General features: G+C 38.4%; 2 protein-coding genes across 2 annotated transcripts in view; one reads left to right on the forward strand and one right to left on the reverse strand.

The window, feature by feature from the left end:
* The window catches only part of polg2 (polymerase (DNA directed), gamma 2, accessory subunit), a 52,458-nt gene extending 44,063 nt beyond the window's left edge, over nt 1-8,395 (reverse strand). Inside the window, exons 1-3 of the mRNA XM_016505472.1 lie at nt 7,536-8,395; nt 7,293-7,410; nt 7,031-7,136 (exon numbers count right to left, since the gene is read on the reverse strand). Coding sequence (XP_016360958.1) covers nt 7,031-7,136; nt 7,293-7,410; nt 7,536-7,977 — 666 coding nt within the window. The 5' untranslated portion in view covers nt 7,978-8,395. The remainder of the gene's footprint in view (nt 1-7,030; nt 7,137-7,292; nt 7,411-7,535) is intronic.
* Nucleotides 8,396-13,108: 4,713 nt separating this feature from the next.
* srp68 (signal recognition particle 68) overlaps nt 13,109-13,940 on the forward strand; it is a 65,566-nt gene continuing 64,734 nt past the window's right edge. The window contains exons 1-3 of the mRNA XM_016505471.1: nt 13,109-13,278; nt 13,611-13,677; nt 13,772-13,885. Of these exons, the coding sequence (XP_016360957.1) occupies nt 13,191-13,278; nt 13,611-13,677; nt 13,772-13,885 (269 nt within the window). The 5' untranslated portion in view covers nt 13,109-13,190. The remainder of the gene's footprint in view (nt 13,279-13,610; nt 13,678-13,771; nt 13,886-13,940) is intronic.

Here is a 13,940-nt window from a genome sequence, read left to right on the forward strand (position 1 = left end):
GTAACAATAGCTCTAAAGGTACTTTTTTGCATATGTTTTGGGACTGCTCAGTTATATCCAATTTTTGGAAACATGTAGTTCAAGTACTAAAACATATCACAAAGTTGCAGTTTGACCTTGATCCTTGTCTTATGTTGTTAAATGATGATTCTTCCTACAACTTTACATTAGTTCAGAGAAGATTGTTAATGTCTGGTTTCACTGCTGCTAAAAAAACAATTACACAGCAATGGTTCACTCCTGACATGGATCTTAGAAGATTCTGGCTGCTGTCTTTTCATTATATTGTTTGTTTAGAACGCAGCACTGCAAGGATTAATGGGGCTAGAATACAAACTGTCACTTATTGGAGTAGTATAGCCCAAGCTCTAAAATAATTGTTTTAAATTGATGATGCATTATTCTGTGTGGTAATTTGCTGCCGGGGTTTATTTGTATGTTTCTTTTAAGTTACCCTGAAGTATTAATTACTTGCTGTACTTGTGTCCTTTGCGTGTTTTGTTCTTTCTTTTTTTTCTTTTCTTTTCCTTTTTCTTGGTATTTATGCTGTCATCCAACATTTGTAATGTTATTTCAAATAATAATAAAAAAATACATTAAAATAAAATAAAAAAAATCACACACCCTTTGTCTGCACATGCATAATATTTTAACAATTTTAAAAGAATTATGTCAATTCAGTATATCTGGTCATTAAAGGAAGAAACATACCTGAAGGAACAAAGTCACCTTCATCAACATCATCATTATTCTCATCATCATCCTCCTCTTCCTCATCACTGTGTTGTTGTTCTTTCTCTGCGGTGGTTTCTTCTCCTCTGCTCTCTATCAGGTTCCTGCAGTCCACCAGTTTGACGGAGCACATCTTCAGCGGCGTCTGCAGCATCTGCTGTTCTCCAGCGTTACAGTCAGAGGTTTGATCAGTGGATTCATGATCCTGAGCGTCAGTATAACAGAGTAAAGTGAGGCTGAGCTCTGAGTCCTGTGTGTCTCTGGATCTCTGATCTCTGACGCTCCAGACTGAATCCTGAGCTTCTGTCCCATCAGTCACACGCACTGAAACCTGCTCCACATCCTGACAAACACAATCAGTAATACATCTAGTAAGAGTATGATTAAAAATAAGACATTAATTCACATAACAATCAGTCCATATTAGCAGCTAAAGATGAAATGAAGAGCTGCTCAAACCTCTCTGTTCAGTTTGTCTCCTCTTTCTCTCAGCTTTGCCTCCAGTGAAGCCACCTCTTTCTTCAGCTGACAGATTTCTGTGATGAAATCCTCAATATCCAGCATGGACAGATCAGTTCCTACTGATTTACAGCAGACCACATCCACCTGCGCTTTCATGCTCAACATCTGAACACAAACACTTCATGATTATTAAAGACGCATTTATAATGAACTGACACTGATTTAACCTCAAAATGATTGTTTACATACGACTGAACAAGAGCTGAACTACACAGAACTGACTTGTTATTGAAGAATACATGAGAATATTATCACATATGTTTATTTCAGATGTTTCAATATTGAGCCAGCACAAAGCTGGACATACCTCAGATATTTCAGATATTGTCAGATTTCTACACTAGCGTTAGAAAAATAACGACATCCACGTATAAAACAGCTAAAACACATTAATAGCGTAACACTTACCGTCTGAGTGCTCGGTCTCCTTCCTTTCTTCGGTGGTTTTACCGGAGAACTAAAGATCGTCAGAGCGCCTCCTACAGGACGAGAGATAGAGATGAAGAGAAGAAACGACGCTCCGCTGCTGTGTGGAGGGCGGCACCAAACCTCATTTATTTTATTTCAAAAACACTATTTCAGCGGCGTTGCCAAGACATGGATACAATACATCCATATATTCATATTATATATAATTATTAAATAAAGTAATCGATCATGTTAGTCAGCCGGTCAATCAAAATGACCGTTAATTTTTGAATTACGCGAGTTGGCGGCTTTCTGGAGGACAGGACAAGAGAAAGCGCGCGCAGAACCAGAGAAGCGCAGTAAAGAACACAACAGAGAGAACACTGTAAACTTGCATTTTTAATTGTATTACACTGCTTTACTGTAGGCTGTGCTGAGATGTTATGAATGGTTACTAGTAAGTAATACAGACTTAAATCCCATTGCGTACAGACCATATTCAAGGTGCTGTAGCTGATTAAATTCCCAATGAAATCAAAATTGAAGTAAAAAATATTGTATAGCCTTAAGGTTATCTATAAGCTTGTGTGCTCCAAAACAACGACAAAAGACACATTTAGAAGATATAAGCATTAACTTTAGTCATTAGTCTCTCGTTTCCACCAATATGAATCAACAATTTTGATGACATCACCCTGCACTTCAGCTTCTCATCCGACTTTCTGTCCAATCAAATGCTCTCAAGAATACGTGGTAAACAAAACCATGGTTAATTTGTGGTTAACATCCAACCATGATTTTTGGTTTTATTCATAGTAAAACCATGGCTAATTGTTGTAAGGGAACATGGAAAGTCAGAGAGAATATTAGATGCGTTGTTGGTGGTTAAATTATCACCGACATTAAAACATGTTATTAACGTCAACATCCAAAAAAGTTTCACGGGATTATGAATGTAGGCTACCTGAAAGTGATGCACGGGTTTCATCTTTTTAGGACCATAAATGTGCTTTGCAGTCTCTGCATCAATGTCTGATAGAGGTTAAGTGCTGGTTGGCAAATAATTTTCTTCAATTGAATGAAGATAAGACAGAGATGATTTTATTTGGTAATAACAATAAGGGTTATGTTAAGGATATCTATGACTGCCTGGGGCAGTTTCCTGGGAAGAAACTGTCCTGTGTAAAAAACCTTGGTGTCATCTTTGACTCTGAGCTCAAATTTGACCGACAAATTAATGCTGTTGTTAAAAATAGCTTTTTCCATCTAAGGTCAATATCTAAGCTGAAGTCCATCCTCTCTTTTGAAGATATGGAGAAGGTTGTTCATGCTTTTGTGTCATCTCGTTTGGACTATTGTAATGTGTTGTATCTGGGTTTGAATCAGCTCTCTCTCTCTCGTTTGCAGCTTGTCCAGAACTCAGCTGCCAGACTTTTAACAAGTACAAAGGGGAGAGAGCATATTACTCCTGTGTTAATCAAACTGCATTGGTTACCTGTACGATACAGAATTCATTTCAAAGCGTTGTTGTATGTTTATAAGGCTGTGCATGGTCTATCACCTGACTATGTTACTGATTTAATTAGTGTCTGTCAATCCAGCAGATCTCTGCGCTCAAATGAACAACTACTCCTAATGGTTCCGCGATCTCGTCTAAAATGTAGAGGGGATCGTGCTTTCTCTGTGGCAGCTCCTAGGCTCTGGAATGCCCTTCCTCTGTCTATTAGAACTTCTCCAACTTTGGGTGTTTTTCAGAGTTCGCTTAAAACTCATTTGTTTTCTCTAGCTTTTGACAATGTTTTTTAGCTGTGTATGATATTTGTTACTATTATTATTTATGTATTTTTATTTTTTTATTTTATTTTACTATTATTATTTTTCATTTGTTTTTATATTATTCTTATTATTCTTTTTTTTTTTTTTCCCCCTTATCTTTCTCTGTACAGCACTTTGGTTCCAGTCGTGGTGTTGAAAGTGCTTTATAAATAAAGTTTGAGTTGAGTTGAGTATATGTATATGTAAATTTTAATTTTAATATAGAACGAAAGTTTTTTTTTGAGCAACTGGTATGCTGCCCCCCTGGGAGTTGGTGCCCTACGCAAACTGCGTACTCTGCGGCGGTACTGGTCCAGGCACATGTGACAGGACGCAATGGCTTGAAGCTTTCTACACAAGATATGTCAAAAAGAATGTTCTGTAGCACAAATGCATGGAGTACATCAGCAGTACTACTGTTAGCGCTACAAAATATGACATGGCGCAACAAATCCAGTGTAGACAGTATTATTTGATGCAATGGGTTCTATTTGCTTTTAAAGTAGCACACTGCTGCTGATGACGATTTGCAATTGCGAACTCAATCTATTCATAAACTTAAAACATTCAAAACTGTGTGCACACTTGTATATCTGTGAAGTGTTTTGCATTTGTGAAACATTTTGTCAATGTATTGTTTTATTTTATGCATGCCAACAAGTTTGTGCATGTGAATATGGCTGGCATGTTTGCATTATATTTTGTGCATGAATTAATTTATATTATTCTGACTCCATACTAAGCTTATATGTACTCATTTTACCACATACATAAGAAAATCAGGAGTAGTCATCAATGTGCTTTGGTACTTTGACTGTTCTGAATTTTGACAGGTACTGTTTAGCAGGCCAGGGAGAGGTCCCCTCTTCCAGTTTGATCAAATTAACAATGATATTTTTCTTTCTAGACATTATTTCATACCTCAGCAATATTTTTTATAAACTTTGCCCTCCCCAGACACATCTTTCTTGCCTCACTAAACTAAAATTTACATGTATGGTTTTCGCTAAAGCATTTTTTGGAGAGTGCCTTAAAAATTAATTAAAAGTGGGATTCAGGCCGAGTAGCAAAACAAACTTGTAGCCAATCAGCAGTAAGGGGCGTGTCTACTCATGATGTGGAGGAGAGAGCGTTCAGTGCACAGGATGGACATTAGGCAAGCCGAGCGACAGAAAGATAGAGATGGCGGATAAAAAAACAAAAGAGGAAAACGTCTGCGGAACAAAAGAAGGCTTAAGGTAATAAGGCAAGAAGTAGGACCCGTGTAAATATTGGATCAGCTTTCCAGCGCTGGAGAGAACTCAAGGAGCGGAAGGCCTGCGATCGGACGCCGAGGTTGCTTTGTTTCTTCTCGATAGGTGAGTAACACCGTGTCTGCGCTGCAACAGCTAAAGTCTGTCCAGTACACTGGACGCGACAAAGCGACCGTTGAAAATCATTTGAAATTGATGTCAATACCTCATAAATAGAAAGCAGCAGTTTTCTGTCGGGGATTTGTCGTGTCACATCCAGTGTAGACCATAGATATGTATATATATCTATGGTGTAGACAGCATCACTGATTATAATGAGTTCCATAGTATTCTGTTGCGCCGCGCCACTCGCATCTGGTGTAGACACGTTGTAACATTGGTTTTGCTTTGTTTCACAGAACTAATCGTTGCCTGGGTTGCGAACGTATGTGTGGGGCAGAGCTATCAAAATAGGGGCGATACCCTTTTGGGGTAGGGGCGTGTTTGTTTTGGTGATTACAAATGTCAACATTGGCTACCAGAAATCGCTTACCCCACCTTTAAGTATTTTTGGGTCAACTATACCTTTATCCAAATCCAATGTAGTGCAACCTATTGCTGATTCATCTTCTCAAGGTTGGAAAGATTCCTTAAAAAATATACTCAAGTAAAAGTACCAAACTACTTGAGTAAAAGTAAAAAGGTAGCACCTGTTTCTGAAAAGGCATACTTGTCTTTCTTTAAAGGCAGTAAAATATCTGAAAAATAATAAAGTTAATTAAATGTGAGTCGAATGAGCGGAGGACAAGTGACTAAAAAAAAAGACTATCTAAAGACTATCACATTTTTTTGTTGGCCATAAAGTCTACAACCAGTTTGCATTGCAATATCAAAATCTAAAAAGAACCCTACACAGGATGAATTTAGTGGGCAGCTGGTTATGTTGGGCTTGGACCTTGGCATGCTTTTAGTCAATTTGCTATCGTCTAGATTAATTTGTTTATTATGATGGTTATCTATATTTTGTTCAAATTTATATCTTAACTTGAAACAGATGGTTATTACATTATAGCTGTAACAGTTCGTTAGTTCTAAAATTTGTTATATTTTGCTGCATACATGTTCAGTTCTTACAGCAGATCTATAACAGTCAATTTCGCAAGTTATACACAAAAGTTTATCAGAGTACACTATAAAAGGTCATCACATGGATTTGTACGATTTTTTTCCTACTTGATCTAACACTTATAATGACTTTATAAGTTATGCTTTTTTTTTAATAAGCCTGACGTTATCAGGCTTATTATTATTTTATTTAATATTAATTGATTAGTTTATTAATATTAAATAATATTTTTTGTTTAGTATAAATAATAAAAACAGTTAATGTGTTGCATAAAGTGCATTTTATTTTGTTAGGTTAGTGGAGAGGCAGTATTAACATTAAGTGACATGGCATCTGACGTACGGAAGCCATTGGCACATGCCAGTATGCTCAGTGGCACATCCAGTGACACTTCCGGTTTTCACAGACATGTGTCAGTGGAGAGTGGCATGTGCCACTGACACTTGTGACATGTGCCACTGACACTTGTGACATGTGCCAATGAATTGTGTCAGTGTCACTGACATTGTCGAGGAACATGCCACCATATGTTGCGGCAGTACACGTATTTACAAGTCGGTATTTTTTTTTCCAAACATGTTGTAGGCTATTTGAGTGGCATGTGCCACTGAATGTTGTGTAATGCCAGTGCTATTGATTTAGGTACTGACACCTACCTGCATGCATGCAGCATCATCAATAAAACATTGGCCAGCGCAATCTATGGCTTTAATACTTCAAAAATAATTTTATGAATCATGCAATAAGAAATTAAACCGTTTTACAACTATGTGACTTTTTTCAAACAGGCTACTTGACAAAACATTCAGGCAAACAAAGGGACACAAGACAAAAATTAACACATGAAGAAGCCTAAGTTGTTATACAAATTAACTCCGCGATGTATTTAATATGCTTGACAGAAACCGGAATGCAACCGAACAGAACCCAGCGTTATACTCCGGCTGACTGCAGCATCACTGCCTCAACATCTGGTGATGTTCCGTGACAATGTCAGTGGCACATGCCACACTCCACTGACACATGTCAGTGAAAACCCGGAAGTGTCACCGGATGTGCCGCTGAGCATAGTGGCATGTGCCAATGGGTTCCGTGCGTCAGATGCCATGTCACTTAATGTTAATACCGCTACTGGGTTAGTGGCATGGCACTCTAGTTGTCAGTGCCCGTTTCACCCTTGTTCGTGCTGCCATACCTTCCTCCACCACTGCAGTCTTTGATGAGCCCAGTAGTCCATCCACTGTGAAGAAGTCCGAGGGGAACAGAACCAGACTAAAGATGACTCAGTTACCTCAAATGAGCTAATGGAGATTAATGAAAATGTACATTTTCAGTCAAATGAGAGGTAAAACAATTAGGTAATTACTAATTTACATTATTTCATCTTGGACATTAGATTGGGTCCAGTAAAAAAGTCACTCATTAATATAACACAGCTGATAAAACAAAAGACTCACCAACCAGATGAATGTCTAAGCTGACTATCAGAATGATGACACAGACCTGTCTCTGCCAATCCAAAGGGCAATGTCCTATTCACAAGCTCCAAAGCCTGAATATACTGCTGCAAAGCACCTTGAGGGACAAAAATAAATAAATAAAATCAAATAAAATTCCCAGATGTTCAGAGCCGTCGCATGCACATGGTATGCGTACTATAACTATAAACAAATTAATAGCGGCGAATGGTCTGCACTCACCCTGCAGGAGACTCGTCCGAACAGACACACTGTCTTTCATAAGTGTTTGAATCTTTTGAGATGCTTCTTTTTTACTTAAACTGTCTTGGTTGATGATTTCTTGAAGAGCCCCTACATTAACAATCCTGACGGATTCCTCACACATTCTACTTTGCACTGAAGTAGTGATCCCAAACACATATGCTCTTGAACGTACTGCTGAAGTCCACTGTTCAATAATGTTTTTCTTCAGTTCTGTTCCTAAAGGCCCATATGTACAGGTTCTAGTGTGGAAAGCTTCAGGAGAAATGTAATAACGGTCAGCGCAAAGTTGCTTTAGAAGGCTGGTTTTGTCACAGCTGTCATCACGAGTATTGTACTTAGATATATTCCGCTGATACCGAGGCAGCTTTTCGCCTAAAAACTGGAGACGCCTTCTAATGCAGTTAAGGAACATTTTCATAAAGGGTTCAATCGCTAGCAGTTGGCAGGTATAAATGAAAAGAGAGCAACATCATATATTATCGCATGAGATGAGCGGTATTGTTTTCACGCAATGAGCTCCGTAATAACTTTTATGCCTGTTCAGTGAGTGCGTTCAAATGATTCTTCTACGGCCGTTGGCATCTAGCTTCCTGGTGCACTACCGCCACCTGTCTTTTGAGATTTGTGGTAGGCTAGACCCAGAGCCATAGAAAGAGAGAGTTGCTTCAACGGAAGTCCAAAACGCTCGATCGACACGTGATTCACGTAGACCTCAAATAGTTCCAGGAAGTTCATAGCGGGCAATTGAAATATATTTGCTATGTCCCAATCAAAGACCGCGTCCTACGAAGGCTGCATTTGAAGGCCGATTGCATCATGGCGGCGCGACGAAGGCTGTCCCAATTCAAAGACCGCGTCCTACGAAGGCTGCATTTGAAGGCCGATTGCGTCACGGCGGTGCGACGAAGACCGTCCCAACGTGGCGGCTAGAATGACTGTGTTTTCCAAAGTGGAGGCTGGCCTGACCATAGACATAATAAATACCTAGACTCCTCATTGGCCGCTCGACCGCACGTCAACATCGTCGCCATATTGGTGCGGGCAAGTCTCATATCGGGACAGGCGAAAACATACCTGACTCGTCGGCATTTTTTAGCTTTATGTTGACAGCTTAATTAGCCACCAGTGTCAGACTATTAATAGCTAGCGATATGGCTAGTAAGCTGTGAAAGCTGAGACTTTATATCGTAGCAATTCGATCGCGTGATTTGTGTCATCGTGACATAACACATAGACTTGAAGCACGGCTACAGTCAACGAGAGTAGCCGCTTGCAGTCGGTGGGCGGAGTTGAAAACGGAGCCGTCAAACCGGACACTTTCTGCTTCCGTTAGTGACGCTCGCGCAGTGTTTGCATACTCTATCACAGATTAAGTGAATTAAACAAGAGGGTCTGGCTGCAGCCTCGCACTTGCACTCTCAGACGTGCATTCTCAGGCTTGCACTCTCAGATCAAACAAAAAGTAATAAAAAATAGAACAAAATAAAAAATAAAGCCTGCAAGTGACGTCGCTAGCGGAAGCGCAAGTGTCTGAGAATGCAAGCCTGAGAATGCACGTCTGAGAGTGCAAGTGCAAGGCTGCAACTAGACCCTTCTCGAATTAAATGCAATATTTGTCAAATATACAAACGTTTCAGAAACGTTTTCATGAGCAACAGATAGATACTGATTATATACTGCCTAATACATCGCCATCTGTTCAAGAATAAAGTTCAATATACTATTTAAATACTAATAAAGTGGGGGAATATATGCTTTCATCAGTGTTTTATGATAAACGTGACTCAATATAACATTGCGACTAATGCGACAGTAAAAAGCTTTTACTGTTCTAAAAACACAGATTTGTGGCTATTGGAATTGAAAAGGTTAGAATGAACCAGAAACACACGTGATAGTTGTCATGTGGTGAATCTGGCCAATCGTGAAATGGCTGTGTCGTCATCAACTCTCCTGCAGCCGCTCTGGAGAAACTGCGCCGGCTGAGTCAGCCGGCTGCTCTAGAAACGCTCTCGCGGTGCTTTGATGCCACACGTGACAGTGACGTGGCACAAAATTACTAACCGGCATGCACTGCTTCAAGTCAGATTGCATCGATCTGCGCAGTGCTGCATGACGTCGAACGCATATCGCAAGCCGTTTTAGCCATAAGCTGTGTGTCTCTCAGTCTGTCCTTGTCAGTCGTTGTGGATGTGTTACCCCGTTTTCCTTTGTGGTTTCTTTGTACCTTGTTTTACCTGCTTGGTTTTGTTTGGACTGTAGCGATGCAAAGTCCGATTCATTTCCGCGAACCGGTTCTTTTCGGACAGATCAGGCTTGTTTGAGATGAGCAAATTCTGCGCAGAATCGATCACCGCGAGATGTATGCCGGTTAGAAAAGTGTCCGACTTACCTCCGACTTGCTCTGATGTCATGCTGACGTGTGCAAAAAAACTCTCGCGACGGCGAGGCGGCTGTGTCGGATTGTGCAGTCGAGCGCAGTTGTCAGCTCTCCACCGACTGCGCTGATCAAAAGCATGATGGGAAACGACCGACTGACGTCACAGCTTAATGCTCATTGGTTCAGACACCTGCGATGCTGTGGTTCTCTTCTAAAATATTTGATTTTTTTATCTGATTTCATATGATTATGTATTTAAATTATGCATGAATGTTCCCAAACACTATGACAGCGCGATCTCTGTGTGAGATAATGTGATTGTTGTCATATTTCTATCAAATTCTAAAGTACATGTTTGTATAAAGTAAAAATGGATGATAGATACACCTTTCGTATGGAATGAAATAGCAAGCACTTTGAGTGTCTTGTTCATCATATTTATTTTCATATAAAAGCAACAGAACTGAAATTATATCATGTTTATCAGCAGCACAGCATTCCTGACGTCATCAAGCAATAACGTCTCTGCGCATTTCTTTTCTAACTCAGTGCAATGTTGTATCAATTAAAAATTTAAATAAGTCATTTGTGTCAACACATGTGAAACATTCAAAAAATAAAGCTATTTGTGTAAATGCATATTGCTGATTATTGCCATATAATTCACTTAAAGGGGTCATATGATGCTATTTTAAAGATCATTATTTGTTACAAAAATTCGAACATCTGGGTTGTGCTGTTCTGTTGTTGTAAATAAATCTTAACCAATGATTCCTAATTGCATCTACTTCCGGAAGGCTTTTGCTTTCGCACTGAAACACAGCGTCTCCCTGACATGGCTGCATCAACACTACTGCTGTTCCTGAAACCACGACATTTGGGCGCATTATGCTAATATTTCCACATATTGACGTAGATATGTGGGGGCGTGTTAGAACGAGCCGTTTTAGGTAGGTGTGGTTGACTCTTTTATAAAGAATATCTCTTTGGATTTGAGACTTTAGTCTTTGCAACTTTACAGATCTTCTTTATGCACCAAGAGCTTGTAACACTCCAAAGAGAAAGGAAAAATTGAAATCGCATCATATGACACCTTTAAGTTAATGGTGTTTGTGGTCACAGTTTCATTCACGGATCCTTTATGTCAGATACGACTGACTGACCAATATTGACTAGCCTACAACTTGGATAAGATTCCTAAAAGTTTCACACCTACAGTACACATTACAGACATTGATGCACAAACGCGGATATGTTCTACATGTCTAGTATAAAGAATGATTAAACCAGTCTTATAAACTTGATTTCACTTAAGCAACTTTAAATATAATATGCATGCACAATAAACTATATTGTAACATTTATTTACATCACTCACAGAAAGGTTTTTGCAGGTTTTGATAAAATGTAAATTAATAATAAGCATATTTCCATATTTTACAAGTTTTGGATGGATAGGTAATGTGAAGGCAAGAATTTATTTAGAATTGCAATATTTTTTGGACATGTATAATTTAAAATAGTTTTGTATTGTGTTGTGTTGTATTGTTTTTCTTTTGTTTTATTGTATATACAAATTCAACAAAAAATTTGAATTTTGTGTGTTGTTGCTGTTATAGTTTGTAACAGCAACAGCAAGTTTGTTTCTTTTGGTGTTCTTTATATATATATATATACTGTACATATAGCCATTTATTATTATTATTAGTAGTAGTACTCAGATTATGTCATAATAGAATCAAATTCATTTTTTGCATTAACAAACAAGTTATATTTTTTTGTCAATCTCTAATTCACAATAAGAACCAAGAGATTTACAAATTGATGAGTCTTGATTCCCTTGGATAGAAATTCTCACGGTGGATGCAAAAATAAAGCACGTAACCCCTTATAATCTGTTATGTAAAGTGTACAGTCATGGTCAGAATTGTTGGTATGATAAATATGAAAAAAAAAAATGAAAATAAAAATATAAATCTGCATTGTTAATCCTCTTGATCTTTTATTTTAAAGATTAAAAAAAAATCTAACCTTTCATTGAAGCATGAGAATTTAAAATGGGGGAAAATCTCATTATAAAATAAATGTTTTTCTCTTAATACATGTTGGTGCTACTCCTCTTCGGTTCACCCTACTCATTTTCTATAGGATTCAGTTCTTGACTCAGCTTCATTTTCTGCTCAGTGACCCATTTTTGTGTTGATTTTGATATTTGTTTTTGGATCATTGTCTTGGTGGAAGATCCAGCCATGGCCCATAATAAGATTTCAGCAGGGACAGTCAGGTTTAGAATTTTTATCTGTTGGTATTTGATAGAATCCATGATGGCATATCTGAACAAGATAAAAATAGGCTCACAACAATAAGATCCAGCAATATATTTAACCATAGACATACTTTTTCATCCCTGTGTACACCAAGCCCATACTGAGTGTTTGTTGCTAAAAAGTTCATTTTTTAGTTTCATCTGACCATAGATTTTTTGGGGGGCTTTCTGACCTCTAGACTAACTATTTTCTGCAGTTCTCCAGCTGTGATCCTTGGAAAGTCTTTGGCCTCTCAAACTATCCTTCTCGCCTTGCTTTATAACAATAGAGACACACGTCCTCTTGCAGGCAGATTTGTAATTTTCTGTTGATTGGAACTTCTTAATTATGCCCTGATGGTGGAAATTTAAATGCTTTAGCTATTTTTTTACACCCACTTTCTAATTTGTGAAGCTCAACAATCTTTTGCTGCACATATCACATCATGATTAAGGGAATTTAGCCTTTGTGTTGCCTTACATTTATACTTCTGTGAAACAGGAATGGCTAGAAAAATTTATGTTCCTAGTCACCCTGGTGTGCTAAAAATGTAAATATGAATGGGAATATACTTTAGAGATATTTTGCTCATAAGAATTTATAAAGGTACCAACAACTGTGTCCATTATTACAGATAAATATTTATTTCATAATGTGATTTTCCCCCACTTTATTTTTTTTGTTAGATTTTTTTCCATTTTTGAATGAAAGATCAAATGGATAAACAAATGCAGATTTATTTTCACAGTCTTCTTTTATCGTATTTACCAAGGGTACCCAACAACTCTTACCACGACTGTATGTACTATGTAGCTTATTACGTTCATGCTACAGCACAGTAGGTGGCGGTAATGCTATTTTGTTAGCAAGGCAGCCATACAATAGAATAAAGAAGAAGGCGACTTATCCTCATCCGCTGGTTTATCAGACGTGTGCTTGCTAAAAATGGCCGCAGAGCAGCAGAATGAGATGAAAATACCGCAAATGGAGGAAAATAAGGAGAACAGCATCGATGGGAGTTTAGGCCTGGAGAGTATCCTCACTGTTAAATCGCTAGTTATTAGCTAACGTTAGTACTGGGAAGCAGCATTAATTCAGCAGTTTAGTGGAGAGTGGTACAAGTGATACGGGGGTCTTACGGGATACGTGTCACACAAGTACTGACTAGTTAATTGGAATCTTCTGTATAATCAAGACTTTCAATAGGGTTTTCATATATATTGGAGTGTTGATTGAAGTAGTGGATAATTTCTCACTTAAATGTGTAGTTCTTGCAGTATACACTTTTGGCAGTACTTTTAGATCCCAGCATGCTGCAGTTGAATTGAAATGTCCTGGGTTTATTGTCCTTAGCACTGACTTCAGTCCTGCAGATCATTAAGGACTCTCAGCAGCAGCATGGACTCAGACATGGGGATTACCAGCGCTACAGGTAAGGCAGAGGCGAGGTTGAACAGACCTTTTTTTCAGTGAAATGATGACAGAATTTTCCTGAAATTGTTGATCCTCTCTTCTTGACATCACAGGGGTTATTGCTCCAGACGACTGCGTCGATTGAGAAAGACTCTGGGCTTTAAAATGGGCAACAGACACAAGTTTACTGGGAAGAAAGTGACTGTGGAGTTGCTTTCAGACAACAGGTAATATTTAGCACTGAAAATATGTTCAGTAAACAAGATTCATATTGTTTTTGGT

Source organism: Sinocyclocheilus anshuiensis, unplaced genomic scaffold (genome assembly GCF_001515605.1).
Source record: "Sinocyclocheilus anshuiensis isolate Anshui unplaced genomic scaffold, SAMN03320099.WGS_v1.1 scaffold1039, whole genome shotgun sequence".
Taxonomy (NCBI): Eukaryota; Metazoa; Chordata; class Actinopteri; order Cypriniformes; family Cyprinidae; genus Sinocyclocheilus; species Sinocyclocheilus anshuiensis.